Below are 27,965 nucleotides of genomic sequence, written 5' to 3'. Positions count from 1 at the left end.
CCACAGCAGAAGGCTCAAAGAGCTGCATGCGGCTCCAGAGCTGCAGGTTGCTGACTCTTTCCCTATACTATACCATTTTCAGACAAGTGTCTGTCCAGCCTCTTCTTAAAAGCTTCCAGTGTTGGAGCGTTCACAACTTCTGGAGGCCAGTTGTTCCACAGATTAATTGTTCTCACTGTCAGGAAATTCCTCCTTAGTTCTAAGTTGCTTCTCTCCTTGGTTAGTTTCCACCCATTGCTTCTTGTTCCACCCTCAGGTGCTTTGGAGAATAGCTTGACTCTCTCTTTTTTGCGGCAGCCCCTGAGATATTGGAAGATTGCTATCCAGTCTCCCCTAGTCCTTCTTTTCATGAAACGAGACATACCCAGTTCCTGCAACCGTTCTTCACATGTTTTAGCCTCCAGTATCCTAAATCCTCTTTGCTGCTGTTCTCTGCTGGAGAGAAAAGCCCCAAAGGCCGAAAAAAAAAGGATCTGAAGGTTAAAGAAATTGGAAGGATAGCCACCATTTTCACTGGTCACATCTGGAGAGGCAGCTCCAGAAGAAATAGACAAACTGACATGTATCCCGTTCTATTTTATTGTGGTTCTCGGCACAAATGACAGTGTTCGAACGAGGGGGAAGGAGCGATTTATACCCCTCGCTTTTGAAGCCCCACCCATTCCGATTTAACCACGCCCACTCAGCCGGGACTGGAAGGCCCGTTTTTCACTCTCCCTAGGCTCTAGAGCCTTTCTAGGAACCTGGGGAGGGCAAAAACGTCCTTCCCCACTCCCACGGAGGCCCTCCAGAGGCCGGAAACGGCCCCTTTGCCCATTTGCGGAAGGCCTGAAAACCAGCTGGCCAGTGCATGCTTGTGCGCCAGAGCTGAGCTAGGTCAACACTCGCATGCCCACCGATATGGCCCCGCGTGCCACTTGTTCACCATCACAGTTATAGGAGATTGACTTTGGCTACCACCTGTTTGCAACCAGTTCTTCCAAATTCCTTCCCTGCCTTTTTGTAATAGCTGAGCTGGCCAGCCAAGCGTTCGATGTGGCTTGCGTTTGGGTAGATCCCTTCGCTCATCATCTCCTCGTAGAAGCAGCTCAAGATGTGGGTTTTCTCCAACAACCCGAAGGGGACGATCTCCACCCCTGTCCAGAAAGAGTGGACGTGGCTCAGGATGGGCCGGAGAACGGACTGAAGCTCTTCCAGCTTCTGCTGAGGCGGTGACGAGCCATTGGAGACGTTCTGCAGGAAGCGATGGGTGATCTCCTCGCCTCCCAAGTTGCTGATGAGAATGTAGATGGCGTTGAGGTATTCGTTGGTTTGGTTCTTCTGGAAAAACCCACTCAGGGTCTCCAACAGAGTTTCGGGCATGAATTCCACCTCATCCAGAATAAACAAGGGGATGATTTCTTCTATTTCGGCTTGAGCCACCATGTCTCCGATGGTCTCCGATAACTCCAACTGGCAGGTGGAGACGGAGGTTCCGGCGGGGCAGTGATGCATCGTGAAATAATGGAGCACCGAACGGGGTCCCATCACGGAGCGAAAGTGCTTCGCCAGAAGCCAACCGATGTGGCTCTTCCCAACTCCGCTCGGGCCGTTGAAGGAGATGACCAAAGGTTTGTTATGGACGTGGGTGGCCAGGTAATCTTTCAACAGCCCCACGACCCTTTCGATGACCAAGGGCTGCCCAAAAACCTCCCGGGCCATGGTCTTCTCCAACCCATCCAGATCGTACTTCATGAGGTTATCGTCCAAGTTCTCGATGGCGTTGAGGATCTGGAAGCAAATGATGGCCACGAACAAGAGGAGGAAGCGGGTGGCTTTGCTCGTGTGCTCGGCGGGCAGGTATTTCTTCGAGCTTTCCGGATACAGCACTCGGGGGTTCCTCGATTTCTTCTTACGGCGCTTGGGTTTGGTCACCGGGAGCGGGCCGGCGGGATCGAAAGTGAAGTACTGGGAACTGTTGAAAGACGCTTGGTTGGCGATGTTGCTCAGTTTGCTTTTCCCAAGGGAAAACTGTCTCTGGAGGAGTTTGTCCCCAGGCGGATAGCCTTTTTTAAACGCGTGGGCCGTCCTCCGAAGGCGCACCACTGCTCGTACTGGGGAGGACATCAGAGAAAGCTTCTGCGGGCTTGTCACAGGCGTCTTTCGGCTTTCCATCTTGGCTTCTTCCCGCTGGTTAGATTTTTCTGTAGAGAGAGAGAGAGCAAAGGACGGAATAAATCAACGACGGGAGCAGTGAACTAGACATGCCCTGTTTCTGCACCAACCCGTCCCCCTGAGCAAGTCAATCTAAGCCTCTCCTGAGTTGGCCTCAGAAGCTCTTGAGATGAACCGCGGTGTTCCCCTTAAAATCGGGCAAACGATCCGGGTTTTTGCTTTGACACAAAGCGGGCAGGGAGACCCAACCAGTCGGCCCATGGCTTTAGTTTGGAGACAAAACGCTGGAGGACGATGCCCAGGTAGCCCAGGCACAAATATGCTGGTTTCAAAAAAGGAAGGAGTTAATTCTCTGCTGCAGGGTTGTCGTGTTGGAAGCAGGTCTGTGGAAGCTGCTCCTTGGGATCCTTTGATTTTCTGTTTTTCTTTTTCTTTTTTTCTATTATTCCCTTCCTCCCCCCAGCCCACTCAGGTCTCTGGTACTTTTAGCTTTCTCTTTGATTTCTCTCTTTTCTTTTCCTTCCTTTGCATTCATTTTTCGATAAAATCTAAAAAAATTTAAAAAATCTTTAATAAAAATGATAAGACGATAGAGATGGCGAGACAGACAGACAAATTGAATGGATAGGCAGGTGTTGAGTAGTAGATGGTAGATGGTAGTTGGATGGATAGATATATAGATAGATATAGATAGATCTCTTTCTCCTCTCTCTTTTTTCTCTCTTTCTCATTTTAAGTAGATAGATAGATAGATAGATAGATAGATAGATAGATAGATAGATAGATAGATAGATAGATAGATAGATAGATGACAGACACATAGATAGATGATAGACAGACAGAGAGATAGATAATTGATCTAGGGATGGATATCTATATAATCCATCTATTATATATAATGGATGGATGGATGGATGGATGGATAATAGATAGATAGATAAATAGATAGATAGATAGATAATTGACAATCTTCTCTCTTTTTTCTCTTTCTCATTTTGAGTAGTGATAGATAGATAGATAGATAGATAGATAGATAGATAGATAGATAGATAGATGACAGATAGATGATAGACACACAACCTGTCTCCTCTCTCTTTTTTCTCTCTCATTTTGAGTAGCGATATGGAGATAGATAGATAGATAGATAGATAGATAGATAGATAGATAGATAGATAGATAGATAGATAGATAGATAGACAGACAGACAGACAGACAGACAATAGATAGCGAGATAGATGACAGACAGATAGACACATAGATGATAGACAGACACATGGATGGATAGATAGAAAGATAAATCTCTCTCTCTGTCTCTCTCTCTCATTTTGAGTCGTGATGGACAGATGGATGAGAGACAGAGAAAGAGAAATGGATCACACCATTTCTGTCCCCCCCCACCCCACCCCTCCATAGTTTTCCAAGGTTGGTGGCAGGGCACCAGCTCTTTCAGGAGCTTGGCACTCAGGCGCTTCCAATCTAGACCTGGCACGGATGCGCCTTGTGGCCGAGCAGCGCCCCCTTGAGGCTGGCCATTACGGGCACACTTTCTCACCTCCAGATAAGATCCTGCAACACAGCAAAGGGGCCTGCTATATAGGCTGCAAACATCTGGATGGCCATTCCGTGGTCTTCCCTGCCCTCTGCTGGTCATCTGTATTTCTGCACCCCCAGCGAGGGTAGCTCTACGAGTACGCAGGTAGCCTTCGACAGTGAACCCAGGAGGTTGCCTAAGTACCCCGGCCAGTTGCCAAGCACTCTGAATTTTGATCACATGACCGCGGGGGATGCCACAACGGTCATAAGGGTAAAAAAAACGGCCCCCAAGTCGCTTTTTTCAGTGGCGGCGTAACTTCGGTCACTAAACAAGTTGCTGTAATTAAGTTCAGGACGTGTCCCCGTCCTCCAGAGCTTCCTTATTATACCTCTGCGTGGGTTACTGGAGGGACGCGGTGGCTCAGAGGCTAAGACGCTGAGCTTGTCGATCGAAAGGTTGGGCAGTTCGGCAGTTCGAGCCCCTAGTGCTGCGTAATGGGGTGAGCTCCCGTGACTCGTCCCAGCTTCGGCCAACCTAGCAGTTTGAAAGCAGGTTAAAAAATGCAAGGAGAAAAATAGGGACCACCTTTGGTGAGAAGGGAAGAGCATTCTGTGCGCCTTTGGCATTGAGTCATGCCGGCCACATGACCACGGAGATGTCTTCGGACAGCACTGGCTCTTCGGCTTTGAAACGGAGATGAAGCACCGCTCCCCTAGAGTCGGGAACGACTAGCACGTATGTGCGAGGGGAACCTTTACCTTTATGGGTTACTGAGCCAAGCTTTGGCTTAGGTGTGCGTGTGTGCAACTTAACGACCACCCCAGCAGGGACGGCCAGAGCCGCGTCCTTTACCGTTCCTCTGTCTCATCTTCTGCCGGTCTGTAAATGGGCCGTTTGGGAGGCGATGAATTTCTCGGGAACCTCACACGGGACTTGTACAAACAGAGCCTCTGGCTCCCAGACCTGGGTCACGCTAGGCGGCTGGTGAAAGTATGCCTCAATCCCAGGCTACATAGATTGCATCTGGCAATTATCTCTGCTGAGAACGCTCTCTTCCCGATAATTATTAACTTCGATTCCTGGGTTTTGAAGAACTCAGCAAACCAGTTGGAGCTCATTCCAGCTTTGCCTCCTTAGTACCAGAAGGAGAAAGTGACTAGGATCTGTTTGAATTTCTTAAAATTCTTAAATATTTGTTTTTTAATTTGCATTTATATCCCGCCCTTCTCCGAAGACTCAGGGCGGCTTACACTATGTTAGCAATAGTCTTCATCCTATTTGTATATTTATATACAAAGTCAACTTATTGCCCCCAACAATCTGGGTCCTCATTTTACCTACCTTATAAAGGATGGAAGGCTGAGTCAACCTTCTTTCTATATATCTTCTATCCTATCTATCCTTCTAACTATTCTTTTTCTTTTATACATGCAATATTTATTTATTTATTTATTTGGCAACAAATAAGAAAATAAGTAATAGAGCAGACATAGATGTGGACGCATGGAAAAAATTTGGCACACACACACAAAAAAAATAAATTGGCAAAACATAGCCATAAAGACATCGAATGCTTACATATAATTGCTCCAATTGCAATTGCTCCAAAATTTGCTCCAATTGCGATTTTTCATTTCTTTATTTAATTTTAGTTCATTGAACGGGCTTTTATTTTCCCTCTCCCCCAAATTCTCACTTAAGGCAGAATTCCTCTTTTGTTTTCTGACTCTTGCCTTTCACCTGCTTTGCAGAGCGCAACTTTTGCAACGCTGCTGTTTGTTTGGTTTTAAAAAACTTTTTTTTAAAAATTGGAAACCCCCCTCCCCCCGTCCTAAAATGACGGCTAGCAGGTTTTGCAGAAAGGTGAAAACATCTGGCATTTGCAGCCGAGTTGAAAGTTCTCCTAAGGGAGTTTTGTTTTCCTAAACTCACTTCCTGGGAATTTCCCCCCCCCCCCCAGTTTGTTTCTTTCTCCAGAAAGGGGATCAACTCCACACATAGCTTGTTGGAATCGGAAATGAGTCATTGCCATGAAGCAGCAGAAAAGGGAAAAAAAAAGCTATCTCAAAAGCTGGGTTGACAACTGATCTTTCCTGACTCTAACATAACGTTAACATAATAACAGAGTTGGGAGGGACCTTGGAGGTCTTCTAGTCCAACCCCCTGCCCAGGCAGGAAACCCTACACCATTTCAGACAAACGGTTATCCAACATTTTCTTAAATATTTCCAGTGTTGGAGCATTCGCAACTTCTGCAGGCAAGTTGTTCCACTTATTAAATTGTCCTTAGTTCTAAGTTGCTTCTCTCCTTGGTTAGTTTCCACCCATTGCTTCTTGTCCTGTCTTCAGGTGTTTTGGAGAATAGCTCGACTCCCTCTTCTTTGGGGCAGCCCTTGAGATATTGGAAGACTGCTATCATGTCTCCCCCTAGTCCTTCTTTCCTGGGTATGTCTTCTAAACTAGACATACCCAGTTCCTGCAACCGTTCTTTGGTTTGGTTACAGCCTTGCAGGCTCGGTAAAGCCGTGAGCTAATGGGGTGACACCACCTGCCTCTCTCCATAGTTGAGGGGGTGCGGGAGGGGGCCTGGAGGCTTAATGTGTTATTTTCCAGCTTGTTGTGACATTACACAACTCTAAAGGGTGTCAGCACTTGGAGTTCATCCTTGTTCTTACGCCTTTGGCTAGAGATGCACCTTTCACTAGGTGAAAACATTTCTTGGGCAAAAAACCCGCCCACAAACCTGCTACGTTTAAATGATAATTAGTAGAAGAGAGTATTTGTCGCTCAGGGCTGAACTGCGGAGTCCTTGATGGTCTCTAACCTTGGTTGTTTTCTTGCAGATGTTTCATGACCCAACTAGGTGATATCATCAGTGCTAGAAGGGAGTGGAGTTTGGGAGGAGGAGGAGGAGGAGGAGGAGGAGGAGGAGGAGGACTAAGGGGTCCTTGATGGTCTCTAAGCTTGGTTGTTGTATTGCAGATGTTTCATGACCCAACTAGGTGATATCATCAGTGCTAGAAGGGAGTGGAGTTTGGGAGGAGGAGGACGACGACGACAACAACAACTATGGGGTCTCCGATGGTCTCTAAGCTTGGTTGTTGTATTACAGACATTTCATTACCAAACTTGGTAACATCTTCCATGCTAGAAGATGATGGAGGAAGAGGTGGGGGAGGACTGCAAGGTCCTTGATGGCCTATAAGCTTGTGTTGTGCCTTGTTCGCCCCCCTCTCCGCAGCGGAGCCCCTCTCGTCTCCTGCCGGACGCTGATAGTGCAGAAGAATGTCCTGGCATGCCTCCAGCCCCCAGTCCTGGCACAATGCCCAGACAGACCGAGCAAGACGAATGGCCTGACATGCCTCCAGCCTCCAGTCCTGGCACCATGCCCGGACAAACGGAGCAGCTGGGCCCCTCCCCTACAGCATGTGAGCCTGGGGAATGTGAAGCCAGTCACGAGCTGGAATGACCGGCAGCTGGAGGCTGGAAGGACCCATGCTTCCGGAGAGTGGAGAGGCGACGTCAGCAAAAGGAAGGGAGGGGCAGGCCTGGATAAGTGCTGAGTCATGGAGCCACAGCCCATGGCCTATATAAAGGATCTGCTTTCTGGCATTCTTTGAGTCAGGCAAAGTCTAAATTGCATTGCTGAAGTCACATCCTGGTCTCCTGCCTGCCCTGAGAACTCTGACAGAACTTTGGCAAAGCTGCAGAGGCACGCTTGATATGGACTTCCCCGAACCTGCCGTCAGAGGAGGAGTGGGACATGACAGCTTGGTTGTTTTCTTGCCGATGTTTCATTACCCAAACTAGCTAACATCATCAGTGGGAGGAGGAGGAGGAGGAGGAGGAGGAGGAGGAGGAGGAGAAGGAGGAGGATTGTGGGGTCCTTGGTGCTCCTTGTGCTTGGTGGCTTCCTTGAAGACGTCTCATGACCCAACTAAGCAACATCATCAGTGCTGATGCCACCACTGACGTTCCCTAATTGGGTCATGAAACGTCCGCAAGGAAGCCACCAAGCACGGGGCGCACCGAGGACCCCAAAGTTGGTGACTTTTGCCGCCATTAAAAGGAAGGGGGCAGGAGGAGAAGGTTTTGAGATCATCAAACAAGCACGCCCAACCTTCTCCGTTGCTTTCCTTGAAAGAAAGAAAAAAAAAAGAAAGAAAGAAAGAGGAGAAGCCAACTCTGGGCTTACCCGGCGAAACTTCTAAAAGTCACGAACCTCTCCCTCGTTTTTTATTTATTTTATTTTATTTTTTTAGAGAAAAAAATTGCGACAGGAAACGGGAGAACTCTGCTTCACAGTCACTTCAACTTCCTCAAAAGAGGACTGGCAAAGACACACTCCTGAAATTGCGCCCCGGCTCCCAAGCCGCCTCCAGAAAGTCAAAGTATATTTTTAAACGAAATTTTAAATGGTTTTAAAGCGGTCTTTGACCGTTTTTAGTGATTGGGCCATTAATCTATTTGGTTTTAATTGTTTTTAATATTGTTATTTATTACTTTGTATTTATCGTGTATTTTAATATGGCTGTAAACCACCCTGAGTCCTTCGGGAGATGGTGCAGTATAGAAATTTAATAATAAATAAAAATAAAAATGAAAACCGCGGTAGAGACATCTCCATAAATTTCAGCAGAAATCCAAACTGAGAGAGGAGGGGGGGAAAAACACCCTCAATCAACTTTTCGTACTATCCTCTAAACTCCCTGGACTCTCCCCACTCAAGGACCCCAAAGGTGGGTCACGTCTAGGAGCTGCCATTTTTTCACCAGCCTCTCCGCCTCTGAACAATAACCAAATCGGCTGAGAAAGAAGCTAGAGGTGACATCTCCCCGGCTCTTTTCAATGAAATATTTAAAACTCCAGCTGGTTTCTTGAACGGAAACTTCCTAAAGCACTGATGATGTTACCTAGTTGGGTCATGAAATGTCCACAAGGAAACAACCAAGCTCAGATCTACTGTATATAAACAGAGAGCGAGTCACACCCAGTAACACTGATGATGTTACCTAGTTGGGTCATGAAATGTCCACAAGGAAACAACCGAGCCTCAGATCTACTGTATATAAACAGGGAGAAAATCACACTCCTTCTGATGATGTTACCTAGTTGGGTCATGAAATGTCCACAAGGAAACAACCGAGCTCAGATCTACTGTATATAAACAGAGAGCGAGTCACACCCAGTAACACTGATGATGTTACCTAGTTGGGTCATGAAATGTCCACAAGGAAACAACCGAGCCTCAGATCTACTGTATATAAACAGGGAGAAAATCACACTCCTTCTGATGATGTTACCTAGTTGGGTCATGAAATGTCCACAAGGAAACAACCAAGCCTCAGATCTGCTGTATATAAACAGGGAGAAAATCACACTCCTTCTGATGATGTTACCTACTTGGATCATGAAATGTCTTCAAGGAAACCACCAAGCTCAGAGAACACCAAGGACCCCACACACCTCCTCCTCCGTTATGGCCCTGATGATGTTACCTAGTTGGGTAATAAAACATCTGCGAAAAGACAACAGAGCTCAGAGAGCACCAAGGTCCACAGTCCTCTCCCTCCTTCTCCCCTTTTCCTTCTCCTCTCCTCTACATACCCTGCTCCCTTCTAGCACTGATGTTGTTGCCTAGCTGGGTCAGGAAAAGTCTGCAAGAAACCACCCAGACTCAGAGAGTTCCAAGGACCCTACAGTTGTCATTGTCCTCCTCCTCCTCCTCCTCCTCCTCCTCCTCCTCCTCTTCACAAACACCCCAGTCCCTTCTAGCATTGATGATGTTCCCTAGCTGGGTCAGGAAAGGTCTTCAAGAAACCAACAAGGCTCAGAGAGCGCCAACAACCCCACAGTCATCCTCCTCCTCCTCCTCCCCCTCTCCCTCCCCTTCTTCTTCTTCCTCCTCCTCCTCCTCCTCTTCACACCCCCCCCCGACTCCCTTCTCTAGCACCAACGATACTAGCTGGGTCAGGAAACGTCTGCAAGCAAACCGCCAAGCTAACCCCTGTATCTAAACAGAGAGCAAGCCGCCTCACCAGCACTGATGTCTTTACCTAGTTGGGCGAGGAGACGCCTTGCAACCAAAGAAGCCAAGCTGCAGCCTTGGTGCCTCAAAGCTTTCCCTTGACCCTCCCATACACACACACACAGAAATGCAGGACGTTACTGTACCAAGCGTCTGGTTTGGGGAGCTTCATTAGCAAGGGAGCGTCTTCGCTTCTGCCCAGGAATGCCAGCTGTCCCATCGCTCAGGGCTTGGCTTCACCCTTGGGGGAAAAGTCCAGCTGCGGGCGCAGCGGAGGGCCCCCCCACGTCACCTGCTTTCGGTGTGCGTTGCAAGAGAGAGAGAGAGAGAGAAGAAACGAAAGAGGAAAACAGCACACTGGGGAGGAGAGATTGCCTCTCCCCTTCCTCATGCTTTCTTCTCCATCCGCACACGCCCGACCGCTGGAGCTCTTATCTCAGTTGAGCTGCTGTTGCTGCTAACGTTTGGCAGGCAGCCTGCGGGGCTGGCTCGCAGCTCTGTCTGTTGCAAGAGAGATTCTGCTTCCACACAGACAAGAGACAAGACACACAAGCACACAACTGTCCTTTGCCAAAAAGCTCTCTTCATTGGCTGCCTCGCTGGGCTGCGCAGGAAGCTCTCTCTTAAGGATGGGGTGGGTTGGACAACGCTCGCAACACTGACCAGCCAATGAGATAGAGAGAGAGAGAGAGAGAGGGAGGGAGAGGGAGGGAGAGAGAGACGGAGAGAGGAAGAGAGAGAGGGGGAGAGAGAAAGAAATGAAGAGAGAGAGGGAGAGAGAAAGAAAGAGAGAGAGGGAGGAAGGAAGGAAGGGAGAGAGGAAGGGAGAGAGACAGAGAGAGAGGGAGGAAGGAAGGAAGAGAAAAAGAGAGAGGGAGAGAGAGAAAGGAAGGAAGGGAGAAAGGGAGGGAGAGAGGAGAGAGAGAGAGAGAGGAGAGGAGAGGGAGAGGGAGGAGAGAGGAGAGGGAGAGAGAGAAATGAAGGGAGAGAGAGAAAAGAGAGAGTAAGGGAGAGAGAGAGAGAGAAAGGGAGGAAGGAAGGAAAGGAGAGAGAGGAAGGAGAGAGAGGAAGGAGAGACAGAGAGAGGGAGGGAGGAAGGAAGAGAGAGAGAGGAGAGAGAAAGGAAGGAAGGAGAGAGAGGAGAGAGGAGAGAGAGAGAGAGAGAGGAAGGAGGAGAGAGAGGGGGGAGGGAGAGAGGGAGGGAGGGAGAGAGAGGGAGGGAGAGAGAAATCAAGGGAGAGAGAGAAAAAAAGAGAGAGAGTAAGGGAGAGAGAAAGAAAGAGAGAAAGGGAGGAAGGAAGGAAAGGAGAGAGAGAGGAAGGGAGAGAGAGGAAGGGAGAGAGACAGAGAGAGAGGGAGAGAGAGGAAGGAAGGAAGGGAGAGAGAGGGAGGGAGAGAGAGAGGAAGGAGGAGAGAGAGAGGAGGAAGGAAGGAAGGAGAGAGGAAGGAGAGAGACAGAGAGAGAGGAGGAAGGAAGAGAAAGAGAGAGGAGAGAGAGAAAGGAAGGAAGGAGAAAGAAAGGAAGGAGGAGAGAGAGAGAGAAAGGGAGGGAGGGAGGAGAGAGGGAGGGAGAGAGAGGAGAGGGGAGAGAGAAATGAAGGAGAGAGAGAAAAAAAGAGAGAGAGTAAGGGAGAGAGAAAGAAAGAGAGAAAGGGAGGAAGGAAGGAAAGGAGAGAGAGAGGAAGGGAGAGAGAGGAAGGGAGAGAGACAGAGAGAGAGGGAGGGAGGAAGGAAGAGAAAAAGAGAGAGAGGGAGAGAGAGAAGGAAGGAGAGAGAGGAGGAGAGAGAGGAGAGAGAGAGAGAGGAGAGAGAGAGAGAGGAGGAGGGAGAGAGAGAGGAGGAGGGAGAGGGAGAGGGGAGAGAAATGAAGGAGAGAGAGAAAGAGAGAGTAAGGGAGAGAAGAAAGAGAAAGGGAGGAAGGAAGGAAAGGAGAGAGAGGAGAGGGAGAGAGGAAGGAGAGAGACAGAGAGAGAGGAGGGAGGAAGGAAGAGAAAAAGAGAGAGAGGGAGAGAGAGAAAGGAAGGAAGGGAGAAAGAGGGAGGGAGAGAGAGGGAGAGAGAGAGAGAGAGGAAGGAGGAGAGAGAGAGGGAGGGAGGGAGAGAGAGGGAGGGAGGGAGAGAGAGAAATCAAGGGAGAGAGAAAGAGAGAGTAAGGAGAGAGAAGAAAGAGAGAGGAGGAAGGAAGGAAAGGAGAGAGAGGAAGGAGAGAGAGGAAGGAGAGAGACAGAGAGAGGGAGAGAGAGGAAGGAAGGAAGGGAGAGAGAGGGAGGGAGAGAGAGAGGAAGGAGGAGAGAAAGAGAGGAAAAGAGGGGGAAAGAGAGGGGGGGCAAAGGGGTGTTTAGAAAGCGAGCCAAGGAATGTGGTTGGGTCCCAGCAGGACAATGAGCCGTTCCCTCAGGAGGCCGAAGCTGTTTTTCCTGAAATCTGGAGGTCAGGAGGGAGGGATCGACCTTGGTCTAATTTTCCTCCGCAGCACTTAAGTCTCTCAGGCCAGCCAGTCAAAGCCAGAGGAAGGAAGAAGCGAAAATATTCTGAACTCAAAAAGGATGGTTCTACTTCCTTTTCTGGCAGCTCCTGGAAACTTGGGACCCGTGCATGCCATTTTTAAATTATTTTTTATTTTTATTTTTTTGGCTTTCCTGCCCTTCCTGAAGTCAGGTCAACTTCCCCGATGTAGTGGGGGGATCGGGTTATCTCATCCACCTACGAGCACGTCCTAGCTGGTCTCTTTTCACATCCCTACCTATCCCTTCTTTTCTTTTGAAGACGTTTCCGCTTCTCATCCGAGAAGCTTCTTCAGCTCTGATAGGATGATGATGGTGGGGAATGGAAGGATCGATACTCCTTGCAGTCATGTCATCGGCATCCTTTTTTCGGAGGGTCGTTGAAGCCCTTGAGAGGTTTCTCTGCATCCTCAAGGTCACCCGAGTTGTTCTCCTGGATCCTGTAGTCTTGCTATTTTTTCCCTCTGGGCATCCGTTCGAACTCCCACGCCGTTCGGAGGGTGGTTCATCCCGAAATTGTAATACCTAAACATCTGCAGAGATTCTCAAGTCATCCAGGTCAATTCCATTTCCCCCCGCCATCCAGTCAGAGCTGAAGAAGCTTCTTGGATGAGAAAGCGAAACATCTTCAAAAGAACAAACAAGGAAGGAAGGAAGGCAGTCCAGTTGCCTGTTGAAAAAGCATCTTTGGGGGACAACCACGACCAGGATCAGAGGTCTCCAATCTTGGGAACTGTAACACTTGTGGACTTCAACTCTGGCTGAAGAACTCTGGAAACGTTGGGGCTCCATTGTGGCCGTAATTCGAGGACTACCTGTATTGGATCCCGGTCTTTCCTCAACTGGGCAAATGGAAAAAATTGCATTTCGATTTCTGTTATTCTTTTGAGACCGCACGGAGATAAAGAGATGAATTTGCTTTAATGCAATCAAGACTTTACAGCTTAACCCAGTAACGGAGACATCAAAGCTAAGCTTGATGAGAAAAACGGATCTTCTCAAAGCCACAGTTCTTAGGGCTGAAACCCCAAATCTCCCTACACCCAAGTTTCAAAGTCCAAGATCACATAACTTGGTTTCCTGATAAGAAAAGAAAGGGAACCGGCCGTTGGCTGCAAAGATCGCCAAGTGAAGTGGTTGAAGTGCTCCACCTATCACCCTTTGGAAAAGGAACCTTTCTGGAGAAGGCCCTGTTCACTCACCAGCGGGAAGGTCTTCTCTAACCAGGCCGGGCAGCTCCATCTATGACATTCCTCAGTTTCCCTTGTGGAATCAACGGCTTGATGGTTTTCCCCAGACCCGTCGTCGGTCTTTCTGCTCCCTTGCTCTCTTCAGCCTGGGAGATAGCCGCATGCAAATTTACTGGGGGAGTTTCGACAATGGACAGATTACGTCCCGTCTTTTGCATATCTGTCCGAAAGGTTAAAGCCCAGAGCGAAAAGCAAAAAAAAGAAGAAGAATGAACGACAAAAGGTGAAGCAAGAGAAGAAGAGGAAAACACAAGTTTAGAGATAAGAGTCTGTTGCAATCTGAAAATGCAGCTGCAGAAAGTGAGTTTGTCTAAAAGGTAAAAAGCAAAGGTTTTCCTCGCACGTAGGTGCTAGTCGTTCCCGACTCTAGGGGGCAGTGCTCATCTCCATTTCCAAGCCGAAGAGCCAGCGCTGTCCGAAGACGTCTCCGTGGTCATGTGGCCGGCATGATTCAACGCCAAAGGCGCACGGAACGCTGTTCCCTTCCCACCAAATGTGGTCCCTATTTTTCTACTGGCATTTTTTACCTGCTTTCGAACTGCTAGGTTGGCAGAAGCTGGGAAAAGTAACGGGAGCTCACCCTGTTACGCGGCGCTAGGGATTCGAACTGCCGAACTGTGGACCTTTCGATCGACAACCTCGGCGTCTTAGCCGCTGAGCCACCGTCTAGTCTAGTGAAAAGGACGTGTGTGTGACACGATAGTGGTATTCCAATATTTGAGGGGCTGCCACAAAGAAGAGGGGGGTCAAGCTATTCTCCGAAGCGCCAGAAGGAAGACAAGAAACAACGGATGGAAACTCATCAAGGAGAGAAGCAACTTAGAACGAAGGAGGAAATTCCCTGACAGTTAGAACAATTAATCAGTGGAAGGGCTTTCTTTCAGAAGTTGTCAATGCTCCAACACTGGAAGTTTTAAAAATGATAAAGTTTTTAAAATTTTAAAGGAGGAGAAGTGGGTGGAGTAGAAAGAGAGGAGGAAGAGGAGGAGGAGGAGAGAAGGGAGGGAAGGGGAAAGAGGAAGAGGAAGGCGAGACAGGAGGGAAATACCTACGAGCTGAAATTCTTAATTTTGCAACTGTCTGTCTGTCTGTCTGTCTGTCTGTCCAGGCTCTCTCCCTATAATCATTTGCACCCCATTTTTTTGGGACTGCTGCTTGGGCCTAACCCTGGAATAATATTTAGCGGCAGCCATCCGATGGGAGGGAGGGAGGGGCGTTCCCTGAGTTAACTGACGGGAAACTGCTTTGCATGCATAATTATCCAGTACCTGTCAGACAGGGTTGGCCACTTCATTGGGAATAATGGATGGATGGTATCTGTGGAATCTGAGCTTGTTGTCCAGCTGCATTTGCCAGGAGAGAGCCAGCTGGGAAGGCAAGAAATCTAGGATCTCCCTTCTTTCATCCTATTTTCTTCTCTCCCCTCCTCCTCCTTCTCTACTTCCCCTTCCTTTCTCCCCCCTCCTCCCTACTTCCTACCTGACCTTCTCTCCTACTCTTATTTCCCCTTCCTTTCTTTCTCTCTCCCTCCTTCTCGCTTTCCATCTCTCTCCTCCTCCTTCTCTCTCTCCATTGCTGTATTTATTTTCATTTCAATATTTCTGGTTTTCCAGGCAACCCCGATTTTCTCATTTATTGAGTATGTTTCTCAAACGTCCCCTCATCTATTTTAGTTATTAACATTGTCTTCATCTTAATAATAAATAAAGGATTACCTTCGTAAGATAATTATGAAGGCAATAATATAAATCATAAGGATTACCTTCATAAGGTAATCCTTATGTACGCTCTTTTATGTACAATGAGAGCATATGCACCAAGACAAATTCCTTGTGTGTCCAATCACACTTGGCCAATAAAATTCTTTCTATCTATCTATCTATCTATCTATCTATCTATCTATCTATCTATCTATCTATCTATCTATCTATCTATCTATCTATCTATCCTGATATTGTTTCCTGATTGCTTAATTTTAGCCTATGACTATCATTAAGTGTTGTATCATTAAGTGTTAAATTTGTACCCTATGACTATCATTAAGTGTTGTAAGTATTGTACCTTGATGAAGGTATCTTTCCTTTTATGTACACTGAGAGCCTATGCACCAAGACAAATTCCTTGTGTGTCCAATCACACTTGGCCAATAAAATTCATTCATTCATTCATTCATTCATTCATTCATTCATTCATTCATTCATTCTATCTATCTATCTATCTATCTATCTATCTATCTATCTATCTATCTATCTATCTATCTATCTATCTATCTATCTATCATCTTTCTTTCTTTCTTTCTTTCTTTCTCTTTCTTTCTTTCTATCTATCTTATTCCATTTGTATCTTACAATCAATTAACACAACCTTCCACCTCTTATTTTCTTAAGAGTTTTTGTTCACAATTCAGTATTTATTATTCTCTTCCAATAATATGCATCATTTTGCTAACATTTCAATTTTATTCAGGTAGGGTGCCTGTGTGGGGATGCGTGCGCATGCTGAAGGAACACATAACACATGCACGGATACACATGTATGCAGGGGGTGTTCACATTGCATTTTGGTGGTTCAGGCACACGCACATGTGCATTAGTGCAAGCTTGCGCTTTGGGCACTCGGCGCCGAAACCGTCACTGGACTAGAACCTTCTGAGTTTGCTTCCAGCGGAGGAGGAATTTAAGGCGAGACTCAGCTGCTCAGCATCAATTCAATTGAGCTTGGAAAGAAAAGCTCAACACCAGTGGTTCTCAACCATTATAGTGCTGCGACCCCTTTAATACAATTCCCCACGATGTGGCGACCCCAACCGTAAAATTATTTTCATTTTGAATTTATCGCGCCTGAAGCCGTATTGGCTAGCGATCTGAACTGCTTGCGATTGCCTTGAGGACGGAGGCATTAAAGCGGAGACTCCTCCCCTATTAAGTTTATGGCGCCTGAAGCCAGATTAGGCTAGCGATTGGGAGTGATCGCAGCTGGCTTGAGAGGGAGACATCAGAGCAAAGATTTCTCTCTTTTTTAATTTCATCGCGCCTGAAGGCGAATTCGGCTAGCGATTTGAAGAGCCTGCAGCTGGCTTGTGGAGTCAACCATTGGAGCGCGATTCTTCGACTCGCAAGTATACTTCCCATATTTCCGATGGTCTTAGGCGACCCCTGGCAAATCGTCATTCGACCCCCAACGGGGTCCCGACCCACAGGTTGAGAACCGCTGCTCAACAGGTTTTAAGTCCATAATTGGGAGATCCACCACAACTTTCAGAATTATGAAGGTAAGGGTAGGGGCCTCTGTGGCTCAGACTGCTAAGACAGTCTGTTATTAACAGCAGCTGCCTGCAATTACTGCAGGTTCAAGTCCCACCAGGCCCGAGGTTGACTCAGCCTTCCATCCTTTATAAGGTAGGTAAAATGAGGACCCAGATTGTTGGGGGCAATAAGTTGACTTTGTATATAAATATACAAATAGGATGAAGACTATTGTTAACATAGTGTAAGCCGCCCTGAGTCTTCGGAGAAGGGCGGGATATAAATGCAAATAATAAAAAAAAAAAACTGGTGCCAAAAAGGGGAAAGAAAAAAAAACCCCCAAATGGATGAATTATTAAAATGGTGGCTTGAAATCCAAGCCAGAATATCTTGAAGGTTCTCGTCAAAACTCGGCAGACAATGATCATGGCCTGGCATGACTTGGGGGAACCCGGGTTTCGAAGCAAGATGAAATCAACGCTAGGGTTCACGTTTTTGTTTACCGCTGCTGCTACTGTAATTTAGCCTGTTGAGATCAGCAATAAATCCTGGGTCCAGCCAGAAAAGGCTCCAGTCTGGCTGCCTTCTCTAAAAAAGGAAACTGGAAATTTGCAAAAGATTTGCAAAGGAAAAGGAAATGGAATGGCCTGGGATAAGATTTAAAAACGTAAGCGCGTTAAACCGGTCAGCAACTTTTAATTGTTTTAATACTGACCGTCTAAGGGCAAGGGTCACCAACCTTTCCGACCTCAGGGACCGCTAAATTCATAATTTTAAATCCCGCGGATCCGCCTAACGACTGGACGTGGCAAGGGGGGTCGTGTGACTGGGTGGGTGTAGCCAACTCGATGTCACTGGGGCGCCTCGCCAGCCTCTACTTGCTACTCCTCGCCTGCCCGCCTGGGCTCCTTAGGTTGCAGTTGTTGGAGCTAAGCAGCTGCCACGAGAAAGAGTTGGCAAAAAAGCTCCGTTCAAATTGGATCTGGCCGAGAAGGACGCTCAGCAGAAGCACCTCACTGAGGACTAGGAGCATAGGCTTTCCAAGCAGAGGGAAGGCCTGCAGGAGTGCAAGGCCAGGTAATGGCACCTGGAGGCTCAGCGGGCTGAGATGGTCAGCCAGTTCCAGGCCATGATGCAGTCCCACTGGAAAGAGACCCTCCGGCTCTTCGCTACCAGCGGCGCTCTCCAGCCTTCGCCCAAAACCCCATACCAGGAGGCTAAAGCAGACCCCAGGTCGGAATTTCTGCCCCCCTCCGACCCGCACAAAAAGACCCCGAAGGGGGAGACTCTCTGCAGCAACACAAACGTTCATTGCACAAATCCATTCCAAGGGCCGTAGTTTGAGGACCCCCGATTTAGTGCAATAGAAAAAAATGCAAATAATTTTTCAGCGGACCACCAACATTTTCTCGCGGACCAGCAGTTGGCCTAGGGGTTAAGCTACCAGGCTAAACATCCAGGAGACCGCGAGTTCTAGTCCTGCCTTGGGCATAAAAAGCTGGCTGGGTGACTTTGGGCCAGTCATTCTCCAACCAACCCACCTCACAGGGTTGTGGTTGAGGAAAAATAGGAAGAGACTGCCTGTTGGATATGTTTGTTGCCTTGTAAAAAATAAATAATAAAGGCAGGATACAAGTACCCCGTTTCCCCCCAAATAAGACATCCCCTGATAATAAGCCCAATCGGGCTTTTGAGCGCAGGGCAATAAGGCCAAGCGCTTATTTCAGGGTTCAAAAAAAATATTAGTCTTATTTTCAGGGAAACACAGTAAGAAAAGCAGAATAGGTGTAACTGCATGCATAAATTTTTGAATTGTGTCATTAGGAGATGGGCAGGCAGTAAGCACAATAAATTATATAGATATAAATAAGATACGGTAAATAGGTAAGAGTTGGACATGTTCACTTGTTATTTGGAAAAATACAGGCGAAATAAAAAAAAATTTTTTTTTTTTAAATGCTCCATGATTGTACACATTTTATAAGTTGTACACTGTCAAAATATCACGAATGACTATTGCAATGAGCTGCCCCCAATAAGGGACAAGGAGACTAATGATCTGTTGATAAGAAACCAGAAATCACCTGTAGGTTTCTTTAACCCTGGTGGGTTTTTTTTCCTCCCTTTTTCTTGCAGGTTTTCCCGGCCCCCTTAGTTTGCTATCGTATGCAAGAAAAATTAAAACTGGGACCTAGCAAAAACAACTTCCTTTTTAATATTATGACGCCACCCTCAGGGCCGCTTTTAACAGTCGGCGAACAAGGGACTGGTTGGAGAAAAAAAAAATGCTTCATTACTGTCCTTAAGAGGAACCAGGAAGGAGGAACTGACAAGACCATGTTTTTTAGTGGAATATCATGTTTTAGTTGCTTGTGGTCAGCGAACAGGAAGAGAAGAAAAGAGGAAACAAGCTTATCTGAAATTAGGGGCAACAAAGAACCAGAAAAGAACCGGGAGGATTATTAAGATTTCATGTTTGATCCGGTGCAGTGATGGCTAAACTTTTTGCCATTGTGTGCCAGGAGAGGGAGCGGGGGTGTCGCATGGGCCCACACCCATAATTCTATGTGCCCTGCCTCCGCGGAGGACTCCCCCGTTCCTGGCACGCGATGGCCCAGTAGGCCCATTTTTCTCTCTCACCTGGCTCCAGAGCCTGTTTTTGGCTGTCCCCAGCCTCCAGAGCTTCTCTAGGAGTCTGGGGAGGGCAAAAAAATGGCCTTCCCCCACTCCCCCCCCCCCAGAGGTCGAAAAAAAACCCATTGGCCAACTTCCGGTCGCACCTCGGGGGTGGGGGTGGGTGGGAAAGGCGGTTTTCACCCTCCCCAGACTCCTAGAAAGGCTCTGGAGTCAGGTGAGAGAAAAACGGGCCTTCCCCACTACCCCCCCCTTCCGAGATCCTCCGGAGGCAGGAAACAGCTTGTTTCCCTACTTCTGGTGGGCCCAGAAGGCCTGAAAATTAGCTGGTGCGCCGGAGCTGAGCTCACATGCCCACTGATATGGCTACACCTGTGCTACACCTGTGCCATAGGTTCACTATTATGGGTCTAGTGGTTAAGAGAGCCGAGCTAGGAATTTGGACTGAGAGTTCATTATGAGGATGTTGAATATTAATTTTGAAGGTCCTGCTTGTTTCACAGATGGAACGTTGCCTTGTCAAGAGGCTTCACTAGGCAGAACGTTTTATTTAATTTTTTTATTTATTTTTATTTTATTTAATTAAACGTTTCCTCCCCACCCACTAAAATTCTATAAAGATGAGATGAAATGCACCTGTCATCCCTCCCTTCAATCTTCCGTTGATCTACCAAGATCTCAAGACTTCAATCATTGTTAGATTCTTCCTTAACTATCCAACCCATAGATAACCCGACGGTGGGAAACAAATTATGGAGGTTAAACCAGGTTCTGTATGGGGGGGAAAAAATATCAGCCCTGAATCTTGCTATACAGATACCGTGTTTCCCCGAAAATAAGATCCTGTCTTATATTTTTTTTGGACCCTGAAATAAGCGCTTGGCCTTATTGCCATGTGCTCAAAAGCCCGATCGGGCTTATTATCAGGGGATGTCTTATTTTTGGGGTGTGTGGAGAAACAGGGTAAGTCTCTAACCTACAACCCCCAATTAAGCCCAAAATTTCTGTTAAGTGAATTTTGCCCCGCTTCACGCTTCTTGCCACCGTTGTTAAAGTGGACCGCTGCAGGTGTTAAAAAAAGAGTTTGTTAAACCAACCTGGCTTTCCCCATTTGACTTTGGCTGTACGATCCCAGGGCACGGCCAAGGTCGTAAATATGAACCAGCTGCCGAGATCCGAATTTTGATCATGTGACCACAGACAGGGAAGTGGTGCGAAAAACATCGTCACTTTTTCAGCGGCTCCGTAATTTTAAACGGCCACTAAACAAACGGCTGTTAAGTCAAAGACCGCCTGTGCTTCGTTTTCTGTGACTTTTAATGACATTATGGGAGAAGGGAGAAACTCCTCCCATCCAGCTTACCTACGCAGGTAAGTAACCTTTCAAGCTAACTACCGTCTTATCTCCGAACCCAACTCCTGGTTCCTTAAGAGACACAACCACAGCTTCCTCTTTTTTGTTGAAAAACTTTTTAATGGGCCGGTTCTTCATTGACAGTCAATGGGTCTTCAGGCCTTCACGGCGTATTTGCGAGGCGGATAGAGCCGCTCTTTCCGTTGCTGTTTCTTGGTCTTCAGGCCTTCTTCATGCTTATTGAGCCTCCTCCGCATGGCTCTTGTCTTCTTCGGGCGCAAGTCCAGCGGCTTGTATTTCTTGCCCTGTGGCCAGGAGGAAAAAAAAGAGAGAGGTCAACGCAGCTCGATAAATGCTGGAAGCTCAGAATACAGATATCAGTAGCATGCGGAGCTGAGCATGGCGATGTCTGCGACGAACTTCCCGGAGGTTATCAATGGCTACCGTTGAGAATAAGCCGCCACCAGTTCGTAAGAACCCGTAGTAAAACCGGCGGGATGCTCCGCCCACCGACCTGGATTTCGTCATAGGTGATCTGTGCGTGCGCAGAAGTTCGGCGCTTACACGCGAATGATCCCGTTGCGAACCAGTAGTAAAGGTAAGTACAACCCACCCCTGGCTGCCACCTCTTGTAGGGGAAGAGCAGGCAGAGCTGGGGGGGGGGAATGAAACGTGTCATCGGTTTAGAATCGTTGTGTTCCCACAAGCGCCACTCCTGAATACCGATGACCCTTATCTGAGCACCAATTTAGAAGTTAGCCAACCGGATTCTTGAACAATAAATCTTCTACGCTCAATACTACGAAGCATCCCGATCCTATGCACCCGACACCTCTGGGATCAGAAGAATTTTTTTTTTTAATTTGCATTTATATCCCGCCCTTCTCCGAAGACTCAGGGCGGCTTACACTATGTTAGCAATAGTCTTCATCCATTTGTATATTATATTGTATATATTATATACAATATTGTATATTATATTGTATATTGGCTTACGATTGTCAATTTTGAGCGTCTGCTCTTGGATTTTCTTCCCCACCCCCTATATTTGGGCCTCCCAGAAACAGCTGCCTGGCCACTGTGGGAAAGGGAGGCTGATATGTGCAGTATTATTATTATTTTTTTAAAGGCTCGTTTGCAACGGGCTGCTGCACATCCATCGGTATTCAATCATTCCAGGCGGCCAGAAAGCTAAGGATGATGAATGGATCTGTTTAATATTTTATCTCGGTGTGCAAATTGTGTTAAGACTTTGTGCTTGGCTTTCGATTGTTTCAGACAATCGGTGCTCTGAATGGCTGGTGATGTGTGATGTAAACACACATCAAAGGAACCCCCGCTGTTTGTTTAGACATTCCCACGGGCTCAAGGAAGGCCTAGCAGAAGGAATCCAGCACCCTGCCAGGGATCTGATCCCTGTTCTGACTCGGCGTAACTACAGGTTGTCTTCAACTCGCAAACCATAATTGAGCCCGATTTTTTTTTTCAGAAGGCTTGTAGCAAAGTAACACAAAGGAAACAATGGTACCCTGTTTCCTGAGAGCGGCCTGACCAAACTGGCTTGGCAAAAGCTACCCAGCAGGAAACCTGGTTTCGCAAGAGCAGATTCACACTGCATCCTCAGGATGGTAAGCCGTGTTGAGTGATAGCCTTGCAAACCTCCTCCGGCCGGGCCGAGCCAGGCCGCCTCCCTCCCGATGGCCCTCAAATGTCTAAAAGATTAGAAGATTTGTCCTGTCCAGTCGTGTCCACCTCTAGGAGCGGTGCTCATCTGTTTCGTAGCCGAGGGAGCCATCATTGTCCAAAGGCATTTTCTGTGGTCATGTAGCCGGCATGACTATTTGTCGAGGCTCGAGGAACGCTGTTACTTTCCCATCGAAGTGGTACCTATTTATCTACTCTCATTTGCATGTTTTCGAACTGCAAGATGGGCAGGAGCTGGAGCAAAGAACGGGAGCTCAGCCCGTCGCGCAGCACTCGGGTCTCGAACCCGAGCTGTCAAATTTCCAGCTGACAAGCTCAGAGTTTTTAACGACTGAGCCATCAACCCCCCTCCCTTCTTTGTGCCTAAAACAGCCTCATATTTTATTATCACCATCCGCAAAGTAAACTCCACTGGTCGGGTTTTTTTTTATTTGAATTTATATCCCACCCTTCTCCGAAGACTCAGGGCGGCTTACACTGTGTTAAGCAATAGTCTTCATCCATTTGTATATTGTATACAAAGTCAACTTTCTTGCCCCCAACAATCTGGGTCCTCATTTTACCTACCTTATAAAGGATGGAAGGCTGAGTCAACCTTGGGCCTGGTGGGACTTGAACTTGCAGTAATTGCAAGCAGCTGTGTTAATAGCAGACAGACTGTGTCTGCTGAGCCACCAGAGGCCCTAACAGTTTCCACCCAAAGGAATTTCAAGAAAAAAAGAGGCAGGAATTAACGCTTTTAAGACTCACTTTGTAGAATTTTCGGAGGTTTTCTTTCTGGGTCTGGTTAATGACGGTCAGCACTCTGGCAATGGATTTGCGAACCACCCGGCTACAAAATTAAAAAAAAAAAGAATATATATATGAATAAATATACAGAAAGGGAATTAAGGATCAGGTCAGGGAAGCAACAAGCAATTGCTGGTTTATTCCCTGACAATTTTATTTTCAATCCCGATAGGAGTGTCCGGAGAAGCCCAGGGAAAAACTTACATCTTGGAGAGTTTGGAAGCTGCTCCATGATCACCTTAACGCGGAGCTGAGACAGTTCCACCTTGAGGTCATCTAGCTGTTTCAACAGCTCTTCCTTCTTCTTCCCTCGCAAGTCACGAGCTTTGATCTTGGCCTAGGGGCAGAAGTAGCATCACTGAGCCAAAGTTGGATAGCTTTACAGAACACCGCCTTTGCGATAAAACACACACAAAAAAGCAACTTCCCACATTATAAACTCAAAGTGGCGATGGTATAAGAGGGGGGAAAAAAAGATATTGTCTTGCCCTCGTTTTCCTAAAATCACTAGACTTCTAAACACTCAAAACACTTCTATTTGAAGCTGAGCAAGGATAACATTTTTTTTAAAAAAAAAAGAATATATATATGAATAAATATACAGAAAGGGAATTAAGGATCAGGTCAGGGAAGCAACAAGCAATTGCTGGTTTATTCCCTGACAATTTTATTTTCAATCCCGATAGGAGTGTCCGGAGAAGCCCAGGGAAAAACTTACATCTTGGAGAGTTTGGAAGCTGCTCCGCCAGTCACCTTGGCAACGCGGAGCTGAGACAGTTCCACCTTGAGGTCATCTAGCTGTTTCAACAGCTCTTCCTTCTTCTTCCCTCGCAAGTCACGAGCTTTGATCTTGGCCTAGGGGCAGAAGTAGCATCACTGAGCCAAAGTTGGATAGCTTTACAGAACACCGCCTTTGCGATAAAACACACACAAAAAAGCAACTTCCCACATTATAAACTCAAAGTGGCGATGGTATAAGAGGGGGGAAAAAAAGATATTGTCTTGCCCTCGTTTTCCTAAAATCACTAGACTTCTAAACACTCAAAACACTTCTATTTGAAGCTGAGCAAGGATAACATTTTTTTTAAAAAAAAAAGAATATGGAATAGGCTTTTTACCACATGTATCGCTCTTAAGTTCAGGGAAAGGAAGGAATTGATCAGAGAATAATTAAGAACACAATTAAACAGAACATGGGTATAGTGAAATCAGGACACTACATATATTTAGAATATTTACTTTGTGGGTCTATTATTCTGACTCGTAAAACAGAGTTACTGAGAGATTTTGAGCACAATCTATTTCACCAATTACGATGCAGAAATAGTGAAATGGCTGTATAACGTACAGATATATAAAGATGTACCGCATCAAGTGTGGGAGTAAAAGGAACAATTAAAAAAAAAAACGGGAGAAAAAAGCGCACATCCGACCAGCTTTGGTTAATGTGTGTGAGGCCACGTAAATTTATTTTATTTAAGCAATTTATCTACTGCTTCAGTCGGTCTTCACAAGCCGTTGTAATAAGGAGTGTATTTATTTTGGTGAACAATAAACAGTAAGAAATAAGGAACACCCCAATTTGTTCCCCTGTTGTAAACATCAAAGGATGCAGATTAGAAGGACTTATGATGGAACAAAGAATAGAATAGCACAGAATTGAATTTTTTGTTGGCCAAGTGTAATTGGACACACAAGGAATTTGTCTTTGGTGCATAGTATCTCAGTGTACATAAAAGACAAGATACGTTCATCAAGAATCATAGAATAGAATAGAATAGAATAGAATTTTTTATTGGCCAAGTGTAATTGGACACACAAGGAATTTGTCTTTGGTGCATAGTATCTCAGTGTACATAAAAGACAAGATACGTTCATCAAGAATCATAGAATAGAATAGAATAGAATAGAATAGAATAGAATAGAATAGAATAGAATAGAATAGAATTCTTTATTGACCAAGTGTGATTGGACACACAAGGAATTTGTCCTGGTGCATACGCTCTCAGTGTACATAAAAGACAAGATACGTTCATCAAGAATCATAGAATAGAATAGAATAGAATAGAACAGAATTTTTATTGGCCAACTGTGATTGGACACACAAGGAACTTGTCTTTGGTGCATAGTGTCTCAGTGTACATAAAAGACAAGATACGCTCATCAAGAATCATAGAATAGAATAAAATAAAATAGAATAGAATAGAATTTTTTTATTGGCCAAGTGTGATTGGACACACAAGTAATTTGTCTTGGTGCATAAGCTCTCAGCGTACATAAAAGAAAAGATACCTTCATCAAGGTACAACACTTACAACACTTAATGATAGTCATAGGGTACAAATAGCAAGCTCCAAACATGTCCCAACTCCCTTTTTTTGGGGGGGGGGTAGGGTTCTCAAGTGATGCTGCAGCCCCCCCCCCACTCCCAGTACCTCCAGTGGTTTATGGCAAAAGACTCCAGGCAACCTGCAGACCTTATAGACTTCAACTCCCAGAATTCCCTAGCCTAGCCCAGTTAGGAGACCCCCCTCGGTCTATGGGAACACCATGCTGCCTAAAAGGTTGCGTCCTGCCCGTAAAGCGTTTGGGACACTCTTCCTACTCGAAGGCAACGAAGCCCATCTCAAGCAGGGGACTACAAAGCCCGCCTAAGCAAAGGGCTGACAACCCGGAAGCTTTTCTTTCTCTTTCCACTCGCCCCCCCCGCCCCCCCATTGCAAAGTCCTCGCTCCTTCTATGCCCCAGCGAGGCCTATTTCACTCTCCGCCCCATAGCTGCCCTCCCGCCGCCCCTTCATTCCTCATATGGGGCGGCCTAACTCAAGCAGCCTTTCCCCCGACAACCCCGTTTACACCCCGGCCCCAAAGCCCCTTCTCGGAACGGATGCAACCGGATTCGAACCGACCCCTCCCGCGATTTCTTACCATCACTGCAACCGGGACCTGCTGTTACAAGCCAAGAAAAGGAAAGGACGGAAGCCGGGAAGGAACAGGAAGCCCGCGGTGCGGATCAAACCATGAAAGCAAATCTTGTGGGGGTGGGGATAAGCGAGGAAAGAATGACGGTTTTGGTTTCTTCTCTCCTCCTCCTCCCCCCCCGCCTTGTTGGAGTGGTTTAGTCCTGAGGTGGGAGGGAGAGTGAAGTTATCAATCCGCGTTTGCAAACGGATCGATTCAATTCGGGGATCGAATTATGGAGCAATTATAATTACCAGCCGACTAATTAAATTTTAAATTTAAAAAAAAAAAGGGGGGGACAGGGACCGCCTCTCAATAATGCGTAGCTTTGCTTGATGATGATTTATTGCAAAGCACTGCCGGTTTTGCCCAAGTAAAATGAAGTGTGCAAAGATCACAACTTTTTTTGTGCGTTTGTGTGCACGTCTATTCCAGTGGGTTTGTTAGAATAGAATTTTTATTGGCCAAGTGTGATTGGACACACAAGGAATTTGTCTTTGGTGCATATGCTCTCAGTTTCTCTTAGGATTTAAGGATTTCCCTAAGCCTGCCTGCTTATTACTTGAGCCTGTTATACTGCATTGTTTAGGTAGATCATGCGGGTGTTATCCGTTTGCCCAGCTCTGTCTGTTTTTGCATATTGTTTGTGTGTGTGTGTGTTTGTGCATTGTCAGTTCAATCCAGCGGGTTGAGTTTGCTTTTAATATAAATAACGTTTGTAGGTTAGGTTTGTTCAACTCTGTATATGTACATATACTATAATATGTCCATACATACTATGCATATATATCTCTATATATATCTATAGAATTTGAGTCTGCTGACTGAGGTGTGCATTTGTATTTTGTGGCATATATATGATGGATAGATGATAGATAGATAGATGATAGAAGAGAGAGAGACAATAGATAGATAAGGATAGAGTGATGATAGAAGAGAGAGAGCTGATAGATAGATAGATTGATTGATGATACAAGAGACAATTAGACGATAGATAAAAAAATATAACACAGGGTCTTATTTTGGGGAAACACAGTAGACATAGATGACAGATAGATAGATAGATAGATAGATAGATAGATAGATAGATAGATAGATAGATAGATAGATAGACAGACATAGATGATAGATTACTCTGTTTTCCCCAAAATAAGACATCCCCTGATAATAAGTCCAATTGGGCTTTTGTGCGCAGGGCAATAAGGCCAAGTACTTATTTCAGGGTTCAAAAAAATATAAGACAGGGTCTTATTTTGGGGGAAACACGGTAGACACATATAGATAGATAGATAGATAGATAGATAGATAGATAGATAGATAGATAGATAATAAGATAATAGATGGTATAGATGATAGATAAGATAGATACATGATAGATAATAGATGGTAGACAGATTATATATATGTGTATGTGTATATATATATATATATATATGTATATAAATATATAAATATATATGTATATATGTTTGTGTGTCTGTGTGTGTGTTTATATGTGTGTGTATACATATACGCACACACACAGGGAGGGTGGGGGGGTAGAGGTAGACCCACGCACAAACATGGGATTGCACATAATTGACTACGGCTTTCCCGAGAGTGCGAGGCGTGCATTTGCGTTGTTATGGGGATGCACAGGTAAAGAGAGGTAGGCGCGGGGGCGCGCGTGTCTACGGTGCGTGCACACACCATGCACGCGCGCCACACAGGGCTCAGGCTTCTTGATGTCAGCGGAGAGCTTGACACGAGGGCCGGGCGTGCACCCAACGTGTGTGTCACCCCACACACACACACACACACACACACACAC

The 27,965-nt window shown here is 46.3% G+C and overlaps 2 protein-coding genes across 3 annotated transcripts; both read right to left on the bottom strand.

Annotated features, from left to right (window-relative positions):
* Window positions 1-559: 559 nt before the first annotated feature.
* TOR4A (torsin family 4 member A) lies at window positions 560-10,225 on the bottom strand. Of its 2 annotated transcripts, XM_058159424.1 has the most exons (3): window positions 9,863-10,225; window positions 9,092-9,206; window positions 560-2,183 (listed from the first exon to the last, which is right to left on the bottom strand). In XM_058159424.1, exon 3 carries the CDS (start codon window positions 2,152-2,154, stop codon window positions 934-936), a length of 1,221 nt encoding a protein of 406 aa, XP_058015407.1. In that variant the 5' UTR covers window positions 2,155-2,183; window positions 9,092-9,206; window positions 9,863-10,225; the 3' UTR covers window positions 560-933. The 2 variants fall into 2 exon arrangements, with proteins under 2 accessions (XP_058015407.1, XP_058015406.1); XM_058159423.1 differs by lacking the exon at window positions 9,092-9,206 and having other exon boundaries at window positions 9,863-10,221.
* A 10,576-nt stretch (window positions 10,226-20,801) lies between these two features.
* RPL35 (ribosomal protein L35) lies at window positions 20,802-26,276 on the bottom strand. Its single transcript, XM_058159434.1, has 4 exons — window positions 26,123-26,276; window positions 23,914-24,050; window positions 23,157-23,238; window positions 20,802-21,007 (listed from the first exon to the last, which is right to left on the bottom strand). The coding sequence occupies exons 1-4, from the start codon at window positions 26,123-26,125 to the stop codon at window positions 20,858-20,860; spliced, it is 372 nt and encodes a 123-aa protein (XP_058015417.1). The 5' UTR covers window positions 26,126-26,276; the 3' UTR covers window positions 20,802-20,857.
* Window positions 26,277-27,965: the final 1,689 nt, after the last annotated feature.

This window comes from Ahaetulla prasina, chromosome 16 (assembly GCF_028640845.1).
Source record: "Ahaetulla prasina isolate Xishuangbanna chromosome 16, ASM2864084v1, whole genome shotgun sequence".
Taxonomy (NCBI): domain Eukaryota; kingdom Metazoa; phylum Chordata; class Lepidosauria; order Squamata; family Colubridae; genus Ahaetulla; species Ahaetulla prasina.
This window is presented reverse-complemented; position numbering and strand designations above follow the sequence as displayed.